The sequence below is a fragment of the Theropithecus gelada genome, chromosome 12, assembly GCF_003255815.1.
Source record: "Theropithecus gelada isolate Dixy chromosome 12, Tgel_1.0, whole genome shotgun sequence".
Lineage (NCBI taxonomy): Eukaryota > Metazoa > Chordata > Mammalia > Primates > Cercopithecidae > Theropithecus > Theropithecus gelada.
The window spans coordinates 47,769,676-47,793,082 of record NC_037680.1 but is presented as its reverse complement, the minus strand read 5'-3'; the positions used below and the strand labels follow the sequence as shown (position 1 = coordinate 47,793,082).

General features: G+C 40.4%; 1 protein-coding gene across 4 annotated transcripts in view; it reads left to right on the top strand.

The window, feature by feature from the left end:
* The window catches only part of METTL8 (methyltransferase like 8), a 102,339-nt gene that overhangs the window by 50,182 nt on the left and 28,750 nt on the right, over positions 1–23,407 (top strand). For all 4 annotated transcript variants that reach the window (XM_025405338.1, XM_025405336.1, XM_025405335.1 and 1 more), the window contains one exon: positions 14,529–14,620. In XM_025405338.1, coding sequence (XP_025261123.1) covers positions 14,529–14,620 — 92 coding nt within the window. The remainder of the gene's footprint in view (positions 1–14,528; positions 14,621–23,407) is intronic.

Sequence of the window (23,407 nt, the reverse complement as noted above, 5' to 3'; positions counted from 1 at the left end):
GAGAGAGCATAGGATAGTTTGCCTTAACAAAGGCTTTCCTAGGAGATTGGTGAAAGATAAAGTCAGGATGACATAGGCCAGATGAGGGGGTAGGTTTACGATTGTGCATGGTCCTGAATTCATAGCTGAAGTATAAGGCATTACAGAGCCACTGAAGATAAATGACATTATAGCTAGTGTATTAAGTGTATATATTTGGTAACACTATACTAGACTGATCAGCAGGAAGAATTAGAAGCAGGAAAGGTCCAGTGAGCAAGAGATCATGACAGAAGAATAAATAGAACTTGGTGCTTGTGCAGAGTAAAGAAAAAGGAAGAAGTTGACTCTGAAGTTTTGATCTTAAGTAACTAATAGAAATAGGAAAATCAAGAGGTAAATGTATTTGTTTTATTTTGGAAGAAAGATGGTGAATTTGGTTTTAGACATTTTGAATAGGCTTTTTGAGCAGGACATTCAGGTGTAAATGTCCAGCACGCAGACACTGCTGCTGGGAAGAGGGAGAGTGGTCAGAGCTGAAAAAGTCAAGTCGGGTATGATATCTGCAGACAAAATTGTTATCAGACTAGCCTCTGGAACAGCATCTCTGGGGCTAGGAAAGTGATTCACGGGCCTTTTATGTTTTGATTGCAACTGAATCTCAATTTTGAAAGGGAATACATTGATTTTTTAATTAATTAGTTCTACACTGTACAATATGGTAGCCACTAGCCACATGTGGTTATTGAGCACTTGAAATATATTAATAACAGGGCTGAATTGAGATGTACTGTAAGATTTTTAAAACTTAGTACAAAAAATGGTAAAGAATCTCATTAATTTTTATATTGAATTATATGTTAAAAATGAATGAAAATTTGGATATATGCAGTGAAATTATATATACACACGTACATATATATACATACGTACATATATATTATATATACACATACGTACATGTATATTATATATATTATATATACATGTACATGCATATATATTTTATATATATATATATTTTTTAATAAGACCGTCTCACTCTGTCGCCCCGGATGGAGTGCAGTGATGGAATCTCAGCTCACTGCAACCTCTGCCTCCCAGGTTCAAGCAATTCTCCTGCCTCAGCCTCCTGAGTATCTGAGATTATAAACATGCACCACTGAAACGGGAAAAGCTGCCATGTCCCCCTCGCAGGATGTGCGATGGGGGTATGGCTCACTTCTTCAGTGACCCACTGCTCAAACCTCTAGGGGAGCATACAGATGGGCAGGCTGTGGGGCTCTGACCCCCTGACAGTGTTTAGGGGTGAGTGTTTACAGCTCCTGAAGCCCCAGCGGGCGTGTGTTACAGGGTGCTCTTTTAGTTTAGCCATCCATAGGCAGCTTGTGTTTGCTCAATTATACCCCTGACTTGTCGTAAAGACAGAGGACTTTCTGTATCCCTGGGTTCTTGCCTTGTTGTACAGGAAGAATCAGATCACTTACGAGCTTGGAGAATGAGTGCAAGGTTTTACTGAGTGGAAGTAGCTCTCAGCAGATGGGGGAGCCAGAAGGGAGATGGTTTTCCCCTGGAGTCGGACCGCTCGTTGGACTGGGCTCTCCTCTGGCTGCCCTGGCCAAATGTCGTTCTGCTGGTTGGTGGCCTGCTGGTGTGCTGGTTCCTGCTGATGTGCTTCTCGCGATGTCCAGCCACCTATGTGTCTGCCTGCTAGGGTCTGGGGGATAGGGGGTGTTTATAGGCATAGGATGGGGACGTGGCGGGCCAGGGCAGTCTTGGGAAAATACAACATTTGGGCAGGAAATGCCTGTCCTCACCTAGGTTTGTGTGGGTGAAGCCCTAGCCAGGGACCATGTTCTCCTCTAGCTAGCACTTCCCTTCCCCGCTTCTGTATCATTTAAAGGGACCACGCTCTTCTCTTCCATATCGCCACCATGCCCAGCTAATTTTTGTATTTTTTGTAGAGACAAGGTTTCACTGTGTTGGCCAGGCTGGTCTCAGACTCCTGACCTCAGGTGAACTGCCCACCTCGGACTCCCGAAGTGCTGGGGTTACAGGCGTGAGCCACTGTGCCTAGCCTAAATAAAATATATTTTTAAAATTGGTTTCACCTCTTTATTTTCACTTTTCTTTACCATGGCTACTAGAAATTTTAAAACTACATATGTGGTTCACATTATACTTTTTTGGACAGCTGCTCCATTAAACCATTTTGACTACCATCACCAATATGGATAGTTATCGCAGGCTATGAGTTGAAATGGGCCCTTTGCCAGGCAATTAAATCTCCAGAGCAACTTCTGATCTTAGGCAAGCTCCTCATTTACCAATTTTTTTGTTTTCTTCATTAGACCCTAGTGATTTAGCTATCTATATTCTCTTTTTCCATCTGCTACCACGTGCTCTCTTGCCTGAGATTCTTGCCTACTGATTTAAGTCGTTTTGTCATAGACTCAGGAAAGCAAAGATCATCTGGTCCCGCGCTTCTCAGACACATGGGCTAGCTTTGGGCTGGCTGCACAAGAATCCTTCAGGGAGTTACTATTTCAGTAGGTCTAGAGGTATGACCCAGGAATTTCTAACTTGAAAAGGCTCTTTTAGTAATTCTGTTGAGGAGCCAGGTTTGGGAACCCTTGATCCAGTCCAATGGTTTTTATAATTTTCTTTAGCAACAGAACTATTTTCAAGTGAAGCTTTAACATGGAATCCTAGGATTTAAAAGATAAAAGCAAACCTGCCCTGAATGAAGTTGGCATAGAGGCCTGGAGCATCAACAGCACCACTTCCTTTTCCCTCTCACTTCTCTTCACTTACTCTAGCAGCCTACAGGACCCTTAGGGCTCTGTTACTCAGTTTGAAAAACATTGATCTAGTCTAGACAGCCATCTGTCTTCATAGCATACCCCCCAAGGGGTTGGCCAGTCTGCACCTGACACCTGTGGTGAACTCTACCAACACAAATACACACTGTAAGAGCAGTAATAAAAATTGTTTCACCCAGGGAAGAGGAAGGTAGTTGATTCACATTATCTTCCCACACACCTTTTTACATATTTGTCTTCTTGAAGAGAAGATTTGTAAATTAAACGAAATGTGGTTTTGTCTCCCCATCCTTCAAGTCCAAAATTCTGTTCAAAAGTTTTTGTTTTCTTCCTTATTTTCTCCTTTATATTTAAGAATAGTATTTCCTCTCTTGCTGAATTTGATTTTTTTTTTTTTTTTTTGAGACAGGGTCTTGCTCTGTCACCCAGGCTGAAGTACAATGGCACCATAGTGGCTAATTTTTTATTTTGTCTTATTTTATTTTTTTTAGAGAGGGGTCTTGCCATGTTACCCAGGCTGGTCTTGAACTCCTGGCCTCAAGCAGTCCTCCTGCCTTGGCCTCCCAAAATGCTGGGATTATAGGCACGAGCCACCACACCCAGCCTGAATTTGGTTTTTAAAAGATGTTTCTAGAAAAGTACATGTCAATTTTCTCTTAGAGGTGTTGCTCAGAATTATCTACAATTCATTTTTCCATTTAGCCTTTGGTTTGTAAGGATGATTTACTCTCCGTATGACAATATTTTTTTTTAATTTTAAGAAAAAATAAAGATACTCTTTTTTATTTAGTTTCTAATATCCTGAGAAAGATTTGCCTTCCAGATTCTGGGTGTTTATATTACTAGTACTTATGACTGCCTATAGTCTTTTACTTTCTTTCTTACTTACTTAATTAATTTAAAGACAGCATCTTGCTCTGTCACCCAGACTGGAGTGCAGTGGCACAGTCACAGCTCATTGCAGTTTTGACCTCCTGGGCTCAAGTGATCTTCCTGCCTCAGCCCCCCAGGTAGCTGAGATTACAAGTGTGTGCTCCCACACCTGGCTAATTTTTTATTTTTTATAGAGATGGGGTCTCACTATGTTGCCCAGACTGGTCTTGAACTCCTGGGCTGAAGTAATCCTCCTGCCTCAGCCTCCTAAAGTGCTGAAAGTACAGGAATGAGCCACCACAGTTGGTCTAGTCTTTCATTTTTTGTCTGTCTGTTTGCTTATTTGAGACAGGTTCTTGCCCTGTCACCCAGCCTGGAGTGCAGTGGCATGGTAACAGCTCACTGCAGCCTCAACCACCTGGACTTAAGTGATCCTCCCACCTCAGCCTCCCAAGTAACTGGGACTACAGGCGTGTGCCACCATGGCTGGCTAATTTTTTGTATTTTTAGGTTAGACGGGGTTTTACCATGTTGCCCATGCTGGTCTTGAACTCTTAGGCTCAAGTGATCCACTTGCCTCAGCCTCCAGTGTGCTGGGATTATAGACGTAAGCTTCTGCACCCAGTCATTCTGGATATTTCATAGACATGGAATCATACAATGTGACCTTTTATGTCTGACATCTTTCACTTAGCATAATATCTTGGAGGGTCATATACCTTGTAGCATGTATTGGCACTTTGTTCTTTTTATGGCTGAATGATATTCCATCATTTCTATACATCACAGTTGGTTTATTCATTCATCTACCAATGGACATTTGGGCTGTTCCACTGTTTTGCCTCTTGTGAATAGTGCTGCTATGAACATGGGTGAACTATGTTCTTGTTTGGGTCCTTGCTTTCATTTCTTTGGAATATATACCTAAGAGTGGAATTGCAGGGTCATGTTTTAATTCTGTGTTTAATTAAGTTTTTGAGAAACTCAAATTGTTTTCCACAGTGACTGAACCATTTTACATTCTGCCTATTGTCTTTTAATTATACTTAGTACATTTATCAATTTTGGAAGGTGGTGACAGGAAACGATATTCAAAATGCTTTTGAGACATGGCCCTGAGATCTGTCTATATTAAGGAACTTACACGGTTACTTGGAAAAATCATTCCTTATTCCACAGTGTTCTTGGTTTAAGCATATAGAAACTTTTCAAGGGATCTCAGCCATTTATAAGGAAGCACGAAGCACTTGTATTACGTGACTACATCAGCTAGGCCATTGGCATGCTCCCAGTAAGGAACACACTTTCCATCATGGACCAGCACATGTGTACATAACATATACACATATATCAAACAGGAACAAAAGTTTCCAGTACAGTTTTTACCATGTGAGGTGTGTACGCAGTATTTTCCATTTATTTTATTCTACTCTGTTTCTGTTTCTTTCTTCACGGGTTGCTTAGAGTAACTAAATTGATTTCAGGACTCACCAAGGTTTATGACCTTTAGTTTAAAAACACTGAGCTAAGCCTTTTTTTTGTAGATCCAAGGTAAGACTGTGTGTTGCAACATGATTTCTATTATGTAACCCACTTAAATAATAGACAGTTTCCAGAATCTCAATGGGGTTCAGATCCCAAGAATTCTTCATTATATAATTTTCCTTATATAAAAATTTTACTTATCATCTGATTCCTCTTACCCTGTTTCTTACATAGTTCTTTTTGTTTTTTACATGTTCAGTACACGTGTGTTTTTTGGGGGTTTTGTGTTTGTTTGTTTTTTTCAGACAGAGTCTCGCTCTGTTGCCCAGGCTGGAGTACAATGGCTCGATCTCAGCTCACTGCAAACTCCGCCTCTCAGGTTCAAGTGATTCTCCTGCCTCAGCCTCCCAAGTAGCTGGGATTACAGGCGCCCGCCACCACACCCGGCTAATTTTTTGTATTTTTAGTAGAGATGAGGTTTCACCATGTTGGCCAGGATGGTCTTGAACTGCTGACGTCAGGTGATCCACCCCCCTCAGCCTCCCAAAATGCTGGGATTACAGGCGTGAGCCACTGCGCCTGGCCCAGATATGTGTGTGTGTGTGTGTGTATTTTTTTTTTCTTGTAGTCTTCTTTTCTTTTTTTCTTCTTTTTTTTTTTTTTAATTTTACTTTGAGTTCTGGGATACATGTGCAGAATGTGCAGGTTTGTTACATAGGTATACATGTGCCATATGATTTGCTGCACCTATCAACCCGTCATCTAGGTTTTAGGCCCTGCATGCATTAGGGATTTGTCCTAATGCTGTCTCTCCCCTTGCCTTCCACCCGCCGACAGGCCCCTGTGTATGTTGTTCCCCTCCCTGTGTCCATGTGTTCTCATTGTTCAACTCCTGCTTATGAGGGAGAACATGCAGTGTCTGGTTTTCTAGTCCTGTGTTAGTTTGCGAGGATGATGGCTTCCAACTTCATCCATGTCCCTGCAAAGGACATGATCTCATTCTTTTTTTTTTTTTTTTTTTGAGACGGAGTCTCGCGCTGTGTCACCCAGGCTGGAGTGCAGTGGCGCGATCTCGGCTCACTGCAAGCTCCGCCTCCCAGGTTCAGGCCATTCTCCTGCCTCAGCCTCCGAGTAGCTGGGACTACAGGCGCCCGCCACCACGCCCGGCTAGTTTTTTTCGTATTTTTAGTAGAGACGGGGTTTCACCATGTTAGCCAGGATGGTCTCGATCTCCCGACCTCGTGATCCGCCCGCCTCGGCCTCCCAAAGTGCTGGGATTACAGGCTTGAGCCACCGCGCCCGGCCGATCTCATTCTTTTTTATGACTGCATAGTATTCCATGGTGTGTATGTACCACATTTTCTTTATCCAGTCTATCATTGATTGACATTTGGGTTGGTTCCATGCCTTTGCTATTGTAAATAATGCTGCAGTAAGCACATATGTGCATGTGTCTTTATAGTAGAACGATTTATATTCCTTTGGGTGTATACCCAGTAATGGGATTACTGGGTCAAATGATATTTCTGGTTCTAGATCCTTGAGGAATCGCCACACTGTCTTCCACAATGGTTGAACTAATTTACATGCCCACCAACAGTATAAAAGCATTCCTAGCTGGGCATGGTGGCTCATGCCTGTAATCCCAGCACTTTGGGAGGCCAAGGTGGGCGGATCATAAGGTCAGGAGATGGAGACCATCCTGGCCAACATGGTGAAACTCCGTCTCTACTAAAAATACAAAAATATGAACTGGGTGTGGTGGTGTGTGCCTGTAGTCCTAGCTACTCAGAAGGCTGAGGCAGGAGAATCACTTGAACCTGGGAGGTGGAGGTTACAGTGAGCCAAGATCATGCTGCTGCTCTCCAGCCTGGCAACAGAGCAAGACTCCATGTCAAAAAAAAAAAAGTGTTCCTATTTCTCCACAGCCTTGTCAGCATCTATTGTTTCCTTTTTAATACTCGCCATTCTGACTGGCGTGAGATATCTCATTGCAGTTTTGATTTGCATTTCTCTAATGATCAGTGATTATGAGCTTTTTTTCATATGTTTATTGGCTGCATAAATGTCTTCTTTTGAGAAGTGTCTGCTCATATCCTTTGCCCACTTTTTGATTTTTTTTTCTTGTAAATTTGTTTAAATACCTTGTAGATTCTGGATATTAGACCTTTGTCAGATGGGTAGATTGCAAAAATTTTCTCCCATTCTGTAGGTTCCCTGTTCACTCTGATGCTAGTTTCTTTGGCTGTGCAAGAAGCCCTTTAGTTTAATTAGATCCCATTTGTCGACTTTGGCTTTTGTTGCAGTTGCTTTTGGTGTTTTGTCATGAAGTCTTTGCCCATGCTATGTCCTGAATGGTATTGCCTAGGTTTTCTTCTAGGGTTTTTATGGTTTTTGGTTTTACATTTAAGTCTTAAATCCACCTTGAGTTAATTTTTGAATAAGGTGTAAGGAAGGGGTCCGGTTTCAGTTTTCTGCATATGGCTGGCCAGTTTTCCCAGCACCATTTATGAAGTAGGGAATCCTTTCCCCATTGCTTGTTTTTGTCAGGTTTGTTGAAGATCAGATGGTTGTAGACGTGTGGAATTATTTCTCTGTTTAACAGAGGTCTCTGTTCTGTTCCATTGGTCTATATGTCTGTTTTGATACCAGTACCATGCTGTTTTGGTTACTGTAGCCCTGTAGTATAGTTTGAAGTCAGGTAGCGTGATGCCTCCAGCTTTGTTCTTTTTGCTTAGGATTGTCTTCACTATGTGGGCTCTTTTTTAGTTCCATATGAAATTTAAAGTAGTTTTTTCTAATTCTGTGAAGAAAGTCAACAGTAGTTTGATGGGAATAACATAGAATCAATCTATAAATTACTTTGGGCAGTATGGCCATTTTCATGATGTTGATTCTTCCTATCTGTGAGCATGGAATGTTCTTCCATTTGTTTGTGTCCTCTCTTATTTCTTTGAACAGTGGTTTGCAGTTCATCTTGAAGAGGTCCTTCATGTCCCTTGTTAGTTGTATTCCTAGGTATTTTATTCTCTTTGTAGCAATTGTGAATGGGGGTTCATTCATGATTTGGCTCTCTGCTAGTCTGTTGTTGATGTGTAGGAACGCTTGTGATTTTTGCACATTGATTTTGTATCCCAAGACTTTGCTGAAGTCGTTTATCAGCTAAAGGAGTTTTTGGGCTGAGACGATGGGGTTTTCTAAATATAGGATCATGTCATCTGCAAACAGAGACAATTTGGCTTGCTCTTTTCCTATTTGAATACTCTTTATTTCTTTCTCTTGCTTTATTGCCCTGGTCAGCACTTCCAATGCTATGTTGAATAGGAGTGGTGAGAGAGGGCATCCTTGTCTTACGCCAGTTTTCAAAGGGAATACTTTCAGCTTTTGCCTATTCAGTATGATATTGGCCATGGATTTGTCATAAATAGCTCTTATTATTCTGAGATACATCCCATCAATACCTAGTTCATTGAGAGTTTTTAACATGAAGTGATGTTGAATTTTATTGAAGGCCTTTTCTGCATCTATTGAAATAATCATGTAATTTTTGTCATTGGTTCTGTTTATGTGATGGATTATGCTTATTAATTTGCATATGTTGAACCAGGCTTGCATCCCAGGCATGAAGCCAACTTGATTGGTGGATAAGCTTTTTGATGTGCTGCTGGATCCAGTTTGCTGGTATTTTATTGAGGATTTTTGCATCGATGTTCATCAGGGATATTGGCCTGAAGTTTTCTTTTTTTTGTTGTGTTTCTGCCAAGTTTTGGTATCAGGATGATGCTGGCCTCATAAAATGACTTAGGGAGGAGTCCCTCCTTTTCAATTGTTTGGAATAGTTTCAGAAGGAATGGTACCAGCTCCTCTTTGTACCTCTGGTAGAATTTAGCTGTGAATCTACCTGGTCCCGGGCTTTTTTTGGTTGGTAGGCTATTACTACCTCGATTTCAGAACTTGTTATTGGTCTATTCAAGGATTGAACTTCTTCCTGGTTTAGTGTTGGGAGGGTGTATGTGTCCAGGAATTTATCCGTTTCTTTAGATTTTCTAGTTTATTTGCCTAGAAGTGTTTATAGTACTCTCTGATGTTAGTTTGTATTTCCATGGGTCAGTGGCAATATCCCCTTTATCATTTTTTGTCTATTTGATTCTTCTCTCTTTTCTTCTTAGTCTAGTTAGCAGTCTATCTGTTTTATCAGTTTTTTTCAAAAAACCGGCTCCTGGATTCATTGATTTTTTTTTTTTGAAAGATTTTTTGTGTCTCTATCTCCTTCGGTTCTGCTCTGGTCTTAGTTATTTCTTGTCTTCCTCTAGCTTTTAGATTTGTTTGCTCTTGCTTCTCTAGTTCTTTTAATTGTGATGTTAGGGTTTTGATTTGAAATCTTTCTAGCTTTCCAATGTGGGCATTTAGTGTTATAAATTTCCCTCTTAACACTGCTTTAGCTGCATCCCAGAAATTCTGGTACATTGTCACTTTGTTCTTATTGGTTTTAAAGAACTTTTTGATTTCTGTCTTAATTTCATTATTTACCCAGGAGTCATTCAGGAGCAGGTTGTTCAATTTCCATGTAGTTGTATGGTTTTGAGAGAGTTTTTAAATCTCGAGTTCTAATTTGATTGTACTGCGGTCTGAGAGACTATTCGTTATGATTTCAATTCTTTTGCATTTGCTGAGGAATGTTGTATTTCTAATTATGTGGTCTATTTTAGAGGAATGTATATTCTGTTGTCTTGGGGTGGAGAGTTCTGTAGATATCCATCAGGTCCACTTGATCCAGAGCTGAGTTCAAGTCTTGAATATCGTTGTTCATTTTCTGTCTTGTTGATCTGTCCAGTATTGACACTGGGGTGTTAAAACTGCCACCACTATTGTGTGGCAGTTTAAGTCTCCTTGTAGGTCTGTAAGAACTTGTTTTATGAATCTGGGTCCTCCCGTATTGGGTTTATATATATATATATATATATATATATATATATTTTTTTTTTTTTTTTTGAGACGGAGTCTCACTCTGTCGCCCAGGCTGGAGTGCAGTGGCGCAATCTCAGCTCACTGCAAGCTCTGCCTTCCGGGTTCACGCCATTCTCCTGCCTCAGCCTCCCAAGTAGGTGGGACTACAAGAGTTCATCACCACGCCCGGCTAATTTTTTGTATTTTTAGTAGAGACGGGGTTTCACCATGTTAGCCAGGATGGTCTCGATCTCCTGACCTTGTGATCTGCCTGCCTCGGCCTATAATTCCAGCTACATAGGAGGCTGAGGTAGGAGAATCACTCAAAATTTTGAGTTCTACCAAATCTTCTCATCTTTGTGTCCCCAGTTCACAGGCCCAGTGCCTGATAGATATAGGTTCCCACTGAATACTTAATGAGGGAGGTGGGTATTGGTTTCTTCAGCAGCTGTGACCTCCATCCCATTGTGTGCAAAGTAGGAAGGCATTGGCTCTATGTTTGTATTTTTTGTTAGTCACACAATTAAGGAACTCAGGCAGGTGTGGTGGCTCACTCATGCCTGTAATCCCAGCAGTATGGGAGGCCAAGGCAGGAGGATCGCTTGATGAGGGAGTTGGAGACCAGCCTGGGCAACAAAGCAAGACCCGTCTCTACAAAAAAAAAAAAAAATTAATTGAAAAATTTTAAAAATTAGCGGGGCACAGTGGTATACACTTATAGTCCCAGCTACTCAGGAGGCTGAGGCTGAAGGATTGGTTGAACTCAGGAGTTTGAGGCTGTCAAAAGTTTTTCCAAAGGCTAAAAAGGTTTTTTTAAAACTTGTTATAGGCTGGGCACGGTGGCTCACGTCTGTAATCCTAGCGCTTTAGGAGGCCAAGGCAGGTGGATCACCTGATGTCAGGAGTTCAAGACCAGCCTGGCCAATATGGTGAAACCCCATCTCTACTAAAAATACAAAAATTAGCTGGGCGTGGGGGCACATGCCTGTAATCCCAGCTACTCGGGAGGCTGAGGCAGGAGAATCGCTTGAACACAGGAGGCAGAGGTTGCAGTGAGCCAAGATTGTGCAATTGTACTCCAGCCTGGGCAACAGAGCAACTCCATCTAAAAAAAAAAAAAAAAGAGATATATACATAAAATTTGGGGATCTACTTTTTTAACCTCATGTTATTTTATAAATACTTTTCCATATTGTCATGTAATAGTCATATTTATTATCTTAATGTCTGCATAATATTCCTTTGATTTACTATAATTTTTTCATTTCCCTATCACTGAAGTTGTTTCTCATTTTTTGCTACTAATATTATATTTAGTGTTCCAGTGAATATCTTCATACAAATATTTCCCTGTACAGAATTTCTTAGTTCTTTTGAGTTACTTCATTTCAGTAAGTTCCCAGAAGTACAATTTATTGGTCAAACTCTATAAACCACTTTTTTCCTTTGGTTTTTGTTGCTGTTAAATACTTGATTATTTTCAGTTTGTTTATTATTTGTTTCTATGCTTAAATTCTATTGTAGTTGTATTATTACTAATAAAAAGTTGTATGATTCTTATTGCCAGCTGTTGGGTTTTGGGATACATGAATCCAGTTCCTCCAAAATAAAGAACTGCCATAAAGCAGCAGGGCTGGAGGAAGTCCCCATAAATACAGTAGGAACATTTTATAGGTTTCTGTGGGGATTCTGTAACTGTAGTGTAAAAAAAAATCTGTTCTGCAGGAACTTAGGATTTAATATTCCCCTCACTTAGCAGTTAAGAAAATGAAGTAACATAAAGAACAGGGTAAGGAAGTTACAGTTAAAAAATAACTGTATCTATTAAATACTTAAGAAATAGCAAGTTAAACTAAAAGCTTAAATGCTTAAAGTGGAAGACCACATATACTCTTATTGTCTTACAGCTTGATTCTTGCCAGGGAAATAGATTGTTCTATTTTCTTTCCTATATGTGGTAGAAATTTGTAGATGGAAAACTCATCCCTAACCTTAGAAATACTATTTTTTCAATAAATAACTTGTTGCCTTTAATTTCACAACTGTCGTGTAATTGTATTCAATATAGTATATTTAATATATACAGAATTTAAAGTATAGTTGCCAGCCCCAATTTGTATGTGATTGCTCGCATATGTTAAAGTAAGTCAAAATAAGTCAAAGAAAAAAAAAAAAACCTAATCTAATCTCATTTGTTAAAGCAAGAGACAAAGCTGTTTATGATTATTTGGCTTGTACATGATTGAGTTTTATTTAAATACTGGCGGTTAAACTTTTATCTATGAAACTCTGAAAACATTCTCATTCACGTTTCCTGGAGACTGCAGCATACCAGTTTTGATTTATTTATTTAGTTAGTTAGTTAGTTAGTTAGTTAAGGAAAACTGTTTCTCACCTTCAGTATTTATAGCCAGGTCACTGGAATATACCCTCTCATATCTGATTGTATAAGCATTACTTAAAATAGTACCATGCTTATCATCATTCCACCCAATGCAACTCCACATTCTGTCATTGTTACCCCCACTTTCCTAGATACTCAGTTTTAAGACCTTGGAATCATTCATAACTCTTACACTTCTCTCCAATATCTAGTTAATCTCTAGGTCTTAATTTCAGTGTTTTCAGTGTCTCCCTCTCCCCCTTTCCTTCCTGTTCTCCATTGCTACCACTTTAGTCCTGGGACTCATTACTCCTAGACCATTCCAACAGTCTAATTGGTCGCTTTTCCTCCAGTCCATCCCCACTTCATTGTGTCTTGCACACTACTTAACTGTTCAGCCCCACATTTAAGATCCTCTGAAATCTGACCATTATCCAGCTCCCAACTTCATCTGCAGTAGTCCAAGAGAACCAGTCAAAATGGAGTTTCTTTTAACTGTTCCCTGTATGCACTGTCTGTATTGTCAGCTTCTGAGTGACATGAATTTGCTCCACCACTTTTCCTCCTAACCTGAGCCCAAACCTACCTTCTCTCAAGTCTTCCTATTTGCCCCAGCTGCATTAATTGGCTGCACTCCCCTTCATCAGGTGCTAGCCATGCATGCTCCACTGTATTATCATTTACTTATTGTTTACTTGCCTGTACTAGCAGAATATAAACCCAAGATGGGCAAACATTACATCTTAAGTCTCTCTGTGTCCCCCACTGCCATGGTAGAAAATAATAGACTAATAGTTGAGAAGATGGACTTTTAAGTGACACAAACCTAGGTGAATTCTGTTTCTGCCACTTCCTGGCTATATAACCTTGAGTAAGTTATTACATTTCTGTTAGCCACTATGCAAAGTGGGCATGATTATAACCCTACCAAAGAATTTTTGAAAGGATTAAATAAGACATATGTATGCAATGTCCTTATTACAATACCTGATATGTAATAAATAAATGATGGTAATTATTATTATTATTATTATTATTATGATCATGCTGACTGCTCAGTGTTAGTCGGTCACAGCATGATGCACTTTCAAGAACTGTATAATTTATCCCTTGTCATCAGTCAGGTGACTACATATATCATATAATAATAGTGTTAGAGGTTTTTCTTTTAGGCTACATGCAACTTGAATATGGGGTATGTAATTTTTTTATTGTTTAGTGATAAAAAATTATTCCTGGTTTATTCCAGGAAATTGCTTTACCTAGAGTCTAACCTATTGCAAAAAAAATGCAAACTTTGTGAAAACAAAACAAAAAAAATTACCTTTCTTGCATACAGTTGTTGCTTCTATTCCAAGAAAGACATTTTTTTTTGCAGCAGAAAATATCTTCTCACATAGGGAGAGTAGATTCTGAAACTAAAAATACTTATAGAAAGTGCCAGAACTTAGAAAGGTGACCTTTTCACATGCTATATCAAGTACTCTATCACTTAAATGCAAATGAATCCTTTTACAGAATTTAAAGTAGCTAATAAGAAAAATAAATCTAAAGTTACTTTAAAAATTGCAGGCTAAGTACAAAACATTTTTAAACTTTCATCTCTTTGACAGCAAAGTGTTAGATTACAAGTGTTGTAAGAGGAGCATTTAAAAACTACTGAAGAATGTTCTGTTCATAAATTAACAAAAAGGCAAATAAATTTAGCCTTAGAGTAAAAACCAGCAAACCATACCAGCACCCAAATAGTCATACACCAGGGTGTTCTGAGGACATTACTTTAGCAGCCATTTCCCAGAGGTAGTTGGGGCTTGCAGCACAACCAGATTTAAACAGAAGAATCGTAGGAGTTCCAGGGTTGTACCAGCGCTATCAGTAGGAATATCTGACACAAAATGTATTCATTCCATGTGGAATTAGTCTGTATCATTTGTCTTCAGCTAATCTAGAATGAAAGATGTGGTTCCCTGTCACCATTTTCTGTCTTCTTCAATGATAAAGCATATTTTACAATCTTTTTATTTTTATTTGTTTAATAGGGATCACATGCAGTGGTCTAAGGAAGAAGAAGTAGCAGCCAGAAAAAAAGTAAAGGACAACTCAGCTGTGCGAGTCCTTCTCAAAGAGCAAGGTAGCCAACTGTATGCTGTAGCTCCTAGAGCCAGAGCTTTAGTCACTTTTCCTCCTCCTCATGTCATTGCTTCTGAGAGTTCTTAGCCTCTCCTGATTTCCTCCTCTTGTTCCATTTGGTAAAATTCCCAGTTCTTCCAGTGTAGTGGGACCAAAGTTAATGAAATTTGTATTCACCCTATAATTGGGTCTTTGAGTAGTCATATTATTGCTTTTTCTGGGAGATATACACATGGGTGGCATTTCAAACAAAATATGAAAACATAATTTTAAACTTTTCCACTTGCTATGCTGCTATTACTATGCTATTATGCATTTCACTTCCTAGGATCTTTGAACAAATTTATAAACTTTGAGCAAAGAAGATAAAGTCACATCAAAATGGTGCTGAAGTTTTAGGATAAATATAAAGTTTCAGTAAGGATTGAAGGCAGTTTTCTTGAAGGCCTTTATATTTGAGTTTAATTTAGGTAAAGCCTTGTCAACCTTCATAAATGGCTTTTTAAAACTTGGCCTATGCTACCATGAAAAAAACTCAAGAGCCGGGCGCTATAGCTCACACCTGTAATCCCAGCACTTTGGGTGACCGAGGTGGGCAGATCATGAGGTCAAGAGATTGAGACCATCCTGGCCAACATGGTGAAACCATGTCTCTACTAAAAATAACAAAGATTAGCTGGGCGTGGTGGCGCATGCCTGTAGTCCCAGCTACTTAGGAGGCTGAGGCAGGATAATCACTTGAACTCGGGAGGCAGAGGTTTCAGTGAGCCAAGATCGCGCCACTGTACTCCAGCCAGGCAACAGAGCGAGACTCCGTCTCAGAAAAAAAAAAAAAAAAACAGGAAATGTTCATTCCATGTTATGGCTGCTATGAATAGAGCTGCAGTAGACATGGGAGTGCAGTTATCTCTTTGATATACTGATGTCCTTTCTTTTGGATAAATACCCAGCAGTGGCATTGCTAGATGATATGGTAGTTCTATTTTTAGTTTTTTGAGGAAACTCCACACTATTTTCCATAGCGGTCATACTAATTTACATTCCCACCAATAGTGTATGAAGGTTCTCCTTTTTCCACATCCTCACCAGCATCCATTCATTATTCCATGTCTTTTTGATGTATGCCATTTTAGCTGAGGTGAGATGATATCTCATTGTGGTTTTGATTTGCATTTCTCTGATGATTAGTGATATTGAGCATTTTTTCATATAGCTGTTGGCCATTTGTACGTCTTCTTTTGAGAAATATCTATTCAGATCTTTTGCTTTTTTTTTTTTTTTTTTTTGAGACAGGGTCTTGTTGCCCAGTCTGGAGTACAGTGATGAGATCATGGCTCACTGCAGCTTTAATTTGCCCGGGATCAGGTGATCCTCCCACCTCAGCCCAGGTTGGTCTGAAACTCCTCATCCTCCCAAAGTGCTGGTGTTATGGGAGTGAACCACTGCCCCAACCTTGCACATTTTTAAATCTGATTTTTTTTTTTTTTTTTTTTTTTGGCTATTGAGTTGTTTGAGCTCCTTAATATACTCCAGTCATTAATCCCTTGTCAAATGGGTAGTTTGCAAATATTTTCTTCCATTCTGTGGGTTGTCTCTTCACTTTGTTCATTGTTTCTTTGCTGTACAGGCACTTGTTAGCGTGACATAATCCCATTTTCTATTTTTGCTTTGCTTGGTTTTGCTTTTGAAATCTTTTGACAAATGACAAAATAGACAAATAAAAATGCTCCAATGTCCTGGAGCATTTCCCCCAATGTTTTCTTCTAGTAGTTTCATAGTTTCAGGTCATAGATTTAAGTCTGTAGTCCATTTTGATTTGATTTTTGTATATAGTAAATGAGAGCCTAGTTTCATTCTTCTGCTTATAGTTTTCCAGTTTTCCCAGCACCATTTATTGAAGAGACTGTCCTTTCCCCATTGTATGTACTTGATACCTTTGTCAAAAATGGGTTGGTTGTAAATGCATGGATTTATATTTGGGTTCTCTATTCTCTTCCATCAGTCAATGTGTCTGTTTTTATGCCAGTACCATGCCAATTTGGTTACTGTAGCTTTGTAATATGTTTTTAAGTCAGATGCCTCCAGCTTTTTTTTTTTTTTTGGAGACGGAGTTTTTCTCTGTTGCTCAGGCTGGAATGCAATGGCACGACTCTCGGCTCACTGCAACCTCTGCCTCCCAGGCTCAAGCAATTTTCCTGTCTCAGCCTCCCAAGTAGCTGGGATTACAGGTGCCCACCACCACACCCAGCTAATTTTTGTATTTTTAGTAGAGATAGGATTTTGCCATGTTGGCCAAGCTGGTCTTGAACTCCTGACCTCAGGTGATCTGCTCACCTCTGCCTCCCAAAGTGCTGGGATTACAGGTGTGAGCCACCACACCTGGCCTCAGCTTTGTCCATTTTGCTCAGGATTGCTTTGGCTATTCTGGATCTTTTGTGGTTCTATAAAAATTGTAGGGGCCAGGCACAAGTGGCTCACACTTGTAATCCCAGCATTTTGGGAAACCTAGACTGAAGGACTGCTTGAGCCCAGGAGTTCAAGACCAGCTTGGGCAATATGGCAAAAACCTGTCTCTACAGAAAACAAGTGTTGTGGTCATGCGCCTGTAGTCCCAGCTACTCATGGGGCTACAGCTGGAGGATCATTTGAACTCGGGAGTTTGAGGCTGCAGTAAGCTGTCATTGTGCCACTGTACTCCAGACTGGGTGACAGAGTGAGAACCTGTCTCAAAAAAAAAAAAAAAAGAAAAAGAAAAAAATTTCAGGATTTTGTTATTTTGTTTTCTATTTCTGTGAAGAATATCATAGGTATTTTGATTGGGATTCCATTGAATCTATAAATTGCTTTGGGTAGAGTTGTCATTTTAACAATATTAATTATTTGGACCCATCAGCATGGAATATCTTCCCATTTTTTAATGTCCTCTTTAATTTCTTTTATGAATGTTTTATAGTTTTCCTTGTATAGATCTTTCACGTCTCTGATTAAATTGTTTTCTAGGTATCTTATATTCTTTGTAGCTATTGGAAATGGGATTACTTTCTTGATTTCTTTTTCAGATTGTTCACTGTTGGCATATTTAAGTGCTACTGATTTTTGTGTGTTTATTTTGTATCCTGCAATTTTACTAAATGTATCAGTTCTAACAGTGTTTTGGTAGTCTTTGGGTTTTTCTAAGTATAAGATCATATTGTGGACTGGGCACAGTGGCTCACGCCTGTAATCCCAGAACTTTGGGGGGCCAGGGTGGGCAGATCACTTGAGGCCAGGAGTTCAAGACCAGCCTGGCCAACATGGCAAAACCTTATCTCTACTAAAAATACAAAAAATTAGCCAGGAGTGGTGGTGCATCCCTGTAGTCCCAGCTACTCAGAAGGCTGAGGTGGGAGAATCGCTTGAACCCAGGATGCAGAGGTTGTAGTGAGCCAAGATCACCTTTGCACCACTGCACTGCAGCCTGGGTGACACAGTGAGACCCTGTCTCAAAAAAAAAAAAAAAAATTGTCTTTGAACAAGGCTAATTTGACTTCTTCCTTTCCAACTTGGCTACACTTTCTTTCTTTCTCTTGCCTGATTTCTCTGGCCAGGACTTCTGGTATTATGTTAAATTAAAGTGGTAAAAGTGGGCATCATTTCCTGTTCCAGATGGATGAATGGATAAAGAAAATGTGGTATATATACACAATGGAATATTATTCAGCCATAAAAAAAGAATGAAATCTTATCATTTGCAGCAACATGGAGGAACTGGAAGTCCTTATGTTAAGTTAAATAAGTCAAGCACAGAAAGACAAATATTGCATGTTCTCATCCATATGTGGGAGCTAAAACAGTGGATGTTATGAAAATAGAGAATAGATTGGTAATTACCAGAGGCCGGGAAGGGGTGGGAGGTGAAGAGAGATTGATTAATGGGTACAAATATACAGTTAGATAGAAGGAATAAGACCTCATGTTCAATGGATCAGTAGGGTGACTAGTTCACAATAATTTACTGAACATTTCAAAATAGCTAGAAGAGGCCGGATGAGGTGGCATATGCCTATAATCCCAGCACTTTGGGAGCCCAAGGTGAGGGGATCACCTGAGATCAGGAGTTCAAGACCAGCCTGGCCAACATAGTGAAACCCCATCTCTACCAAAAATATAAAATTAGCCAGGTCTGGTGGCACACACCTGTAGTCCCGGCTACTTGGGAGGCTGAGGCAGGAGAATCACTTGAACCCAGGAGGCGGAGGTTGCAGTGAGTCAAGATCACACCATTGCACTTCAGCCTGGGTGACTGTCTCCAAAAAAAAAAAAAAAAGCTAGAAGAGAATAAATGTTTCTAGCATGAAGAAAAGACAAATAGGTGCAGTTCCAAGATGGCCGAATAGGAACAGCTCCAGTCTACAGCTCTCAGCATGAGCAACGCAGAAGATGGGTGATTTCTGCATTTCCAACTGAGGTACCAGGTTCATCTCACTGGGGCTTGTCGGACAGTGGGTGCAGCCCACAGAGCGTAAGCTAAAGCAGGGAGAGGCATCACCTCACCCAGGAAGCGCAAGGGGTCAGTGAATTCCCTTTCCTAGCCAAGGGAAGCCGTGACAGACGGCACCTGGAAAATCAGGTCACTCCCACCCTAATACTGTGCTTTTCCAACGGTCTTAGCAAATGGCACACCAGGAGATTATATCCTGCACCTGGCTTGGAGGGTCCCACACCCATGGAGTCTCACTCATTGCTAGCACAGCAGTCTGAGATCCAACTGCAATGCGGCAGTGAGGCTGGGGGAGGGGTGCCCGCCATTGCTGAGGCTTGAGTAGGTTAACAAAGCAGCCGGGAAACTCAAACTGGGTGGAGCCCACCGCAGTTCAAGGAGACCTGCCTGCCTCTGTAGATTCCACCTCTGGGGGCAGGGCATAGCTGAACAAAAGGCAGCAGAAACTTCTGCAGACTTAAACGTCCCTGTCTGACAGCTATGAAGACAGTAGTGGTTCTCCCAGCATGGAGTTTGAGATCTGAGAACGGACAGACTGCCTCCTCAAGTGGGTCCCTGAACCCTGAGTAGCCTAACTGGGAGGCACCTCCCAGTAGGGGCTGACTGACACCTCATATGGCCGGGTGTCCCTCTGAGATGAAGCCTCCAGAGGAACAATCAGACAGCAACATTTGCCGTTCTGCAATATTTGCTGTTCTGCAGCCTCCGCTGGTGATACCCAGGCAAACAGGGTCCGGAGTGGACCTCCCGCAAACTCCAACAGACCTGCAGCTGAGGGTCCTGACTGTTAGAAGGAAAACTAACAAACAGAAAGGACATCCACACCAAAACCCCATCTGTATGTCACTATCATCAAAGACCAAAGGTAGATAAAACCACAAAGATGGGGAGAAACCAGAGCAGAAAAGCTGAAAATTCTAAAAATCAGAGTGCCTCTTCTGCTTCAAAGGAACACAGCTCCTCGCCAGCAACGGAACAAAGCTGGACGGAGAATTACTTTGACAAGTTGAGAGAAGAAGGCTGCAGAAGATCGGTAATTAGAAGCTTCTCTGAGCTAAAGGAGGATGTTTGAACCCATCGCAAAGAAGCTAAAAACCTTGAAAAAAGTTTAGACGAATGGCTAACTAGAATAAACAGCATAGAGAAGACCTTAAATGACCTGATGGAGCTGAAAACCATGGCATGAGAACTACGTGACACATACACAAGCTTCAGTAGCCGATTCGATCAACTGGAAAAAAGGGTATCAGTGATTGAAGATCAAATGAATGAAATGAAGTGAGAAGAGAAGTTTAGAGGAAAAAAAGTAAAAAGAAATGAACAAAGCCTCCAAGAAATATGGAACTATGTGAAAAGACTAAACCTACGTCTTATTGGTGTACCTGAAAGTGATGTGGAGAATGGAACCAAGTTGGAAAACACTCTTCAGGATATTCTCTAGGATAACTTCCACAACCTAGCAAGGCAGGCCAACATTTAAATTCAGGAAATACAGAGAACGCGACAAAGATACTCCTCAAGAAGAGCAACTCTAAGACACAGAATTTTCAGATTCACCAAAGTTGAAATGGAGGAAAAAATGTTAAGGGCAGCTAGAGAGAAAGGTTGGGTTACCCACAAAGGGAAGCCCATCAGACTAACAGCAGATCTCTCAGCAGAAACTCTACAAGCCAGAAGACAGTGGGGGCCAATTTTCAACATTCTTAAAGAAAATAATTTTCAACCCAGAATTTCATATCCAGCCAAACTAAGCTTCATAAGTGAAGGAGAAATAAAATCCTTTACAGACAAGCAAATGCTGAGAGATTTTGTCACCACCAGGCGTGCCTTACAAGAGCTCCTGAAGGAAGCACTAAACGTGGAAAGGAACAACTGATACCAGCCACTGCAAAAACATTCCAAATTGTAAACACCATTGATGCTAGGAAGAAACTACATCAACTAACGAACAAAATAACCAGCTAACATCATAATGACAGGATCAAATTCACACATAACAATATTAACCTTAAATGTAAATGGGCTAAATGCTCCAATTAAAAGACGCAGACTGGCAAATCGGATAAAGAGTCAAGACCCATCGGTGTGCTGTATTCAGGAGACCCATCTCACATGCAGAGACACACATAGGCTCAAAATAAAGGGAAAGAGGAAGATCTACCAAGCAAATGGAAAACAAACAAACAAAAAAAAGCAGGGGTTGCAATCCTAGTCTCTGATAAAACAGACTTTAAACCATCAAAGATCAAAAGAGGCAAAGAAGGCCATTACATAATAGTAAAGGGATCAATTCAACAAGAAGAGCTAACTATCCTAAATATATATGCACCCAATACAGGAGCACCCAAATTCATAAAGCAAGTCCTTAGAGATGTACAAAGAGACTTAGACTCCCACACAATAATAATGGGAGACTTTAACACCCCACTGTCAACATTAGACAGATCAACGAGACAGAAAATTAACAAGGACATCCAGGAATTACACTTAGCTCTGCACTAAGCGGCCCTAATAGACATCTACAGAACTCTCTACCCCAAATCAACAGAATATACGTTCTTCTCAGCACCACATCACAGTTATTCCAAAATTGACCACATAGTTGGAAGTAAAGCACTCCTCAGCAAATGTAAAAGAACAGAAATTTTAACAAACTGTCTCTCAGGCCACAGTGCAATCAAACTAGAATTCAGGATTAAGAAACTCACTCAAAACCACTCAACTACATGGAAACTGAACAACCTGCTCCTGAGTGACTACTGGGTACATAACAAAATGAAAGCAGAAATAAAGATGTTCTTTGAAACCAATGAGAACAAAGACACAACATAACAGAATCTCTGGGACACATTTAAAGCAGTGTGTAGAGGGAAATTTATAGCACTAAATGCCCACAAGAGAAAGCAGGAAAGATCTAAAATTGACACCCTAACATCACAATTAAAAGAACTAGAGAGACAAGAGCAAACACATTCAAAAGCTAGCAGAAGGCAAGAAATAACTAAGATCAGAGCAGAACTGAAGGAGATAGAGACACAAAAAACCCTTCAAAAAAATCAATGAATCCAGCAGCTGGTTTTTTGAAATGATCAACAAAACTGATAGACTGCTATCAAGACTAATAAAGAAGAAAAGAGAAGAATCAAATAGACTCAATAAAAAATGATAAAGGGGATATCACCACCGATCCCACAGAAATACAAACTGCCATCAGAGAATACTATGATCACCTATATGAAAATCAACTAGAAAATCTAGAAGAAATGGATAAATTCCTGGACACATACACCCTCCCAAGACTAAACCAGGAAGAAGTTGAATCCCTGAATAGACCAATAACAGGCTCTGAAATTGAGGCAATAATTAATAGCCTACCAACAAAAAAAAGTCCAGGACCAGACGGATTCACAGTCGAGTTCTACCAGAGGTACCAAGAGGAGCTGGTACCATTCCTTCTGAAACTATTCCAATCAATAGAAAAAGAGGAACTCCTCCCTAACTCATTTTATGAGGCCAGCATCATCTTGATACCAAAGCTTGGCAGAGACACAACAAAAAACGAGAATTTTAGACCAATATCCCTCACGAACATTGATGCAAAAATCCTCAATAAAACACTGGCAAACCGAATCCAGCAGCACATCAAAAAGTTTATCCACCATGATCAACTGGGCTTCATCCCTGGGATGCAAGGCTGGTTCAACATATGCAAATCAAATGTAATCCATCATATAAACAGAACCAAAGACAAAAACCACATGATTATCTCAATAGATGTAGAAAAGACTTTGACAAAATTCAGCAGCCCTTCATGCTAAAAACTCTCAATAAATTTGGTATTGATGGGACATATCTCAAAATAATAAGAGCTATTTATGACAAACCCACAGCCAATATCATACTGAATGGGCTAAAACCGGAAGCATTCCCTTTGAAAACTGGCACAAGACAGGGATGCCCCCTCTCACCACTCCTATTCAACATAGTGTTGGAAGTTCTGGCCAGGACAATCAGGCAGGAGAAAGAAATAAAGGGTATTCAATTAGGAAAAGAGGAAATCAAATTGTCCCTCTGTGCAGATGACATGATTGTATATTTAGAAAACCCCATTGTCGGCCGGGCGCAGTGGCTCAAGCCTGTAATCCCAGCACTTTGGGAGGCCGAGACGGGCGGATCACGAGGTCAGGAGATCGAGACCATCCTGGCTGACACGGTGAAACCCCGTCTCTACTAAAAAATACGAAAACTTAGCCGGGCGAGGTGGCGGGCGCCTGTAGTCCCAGCTACTCGGGAGGCTGAGGCAGGAGA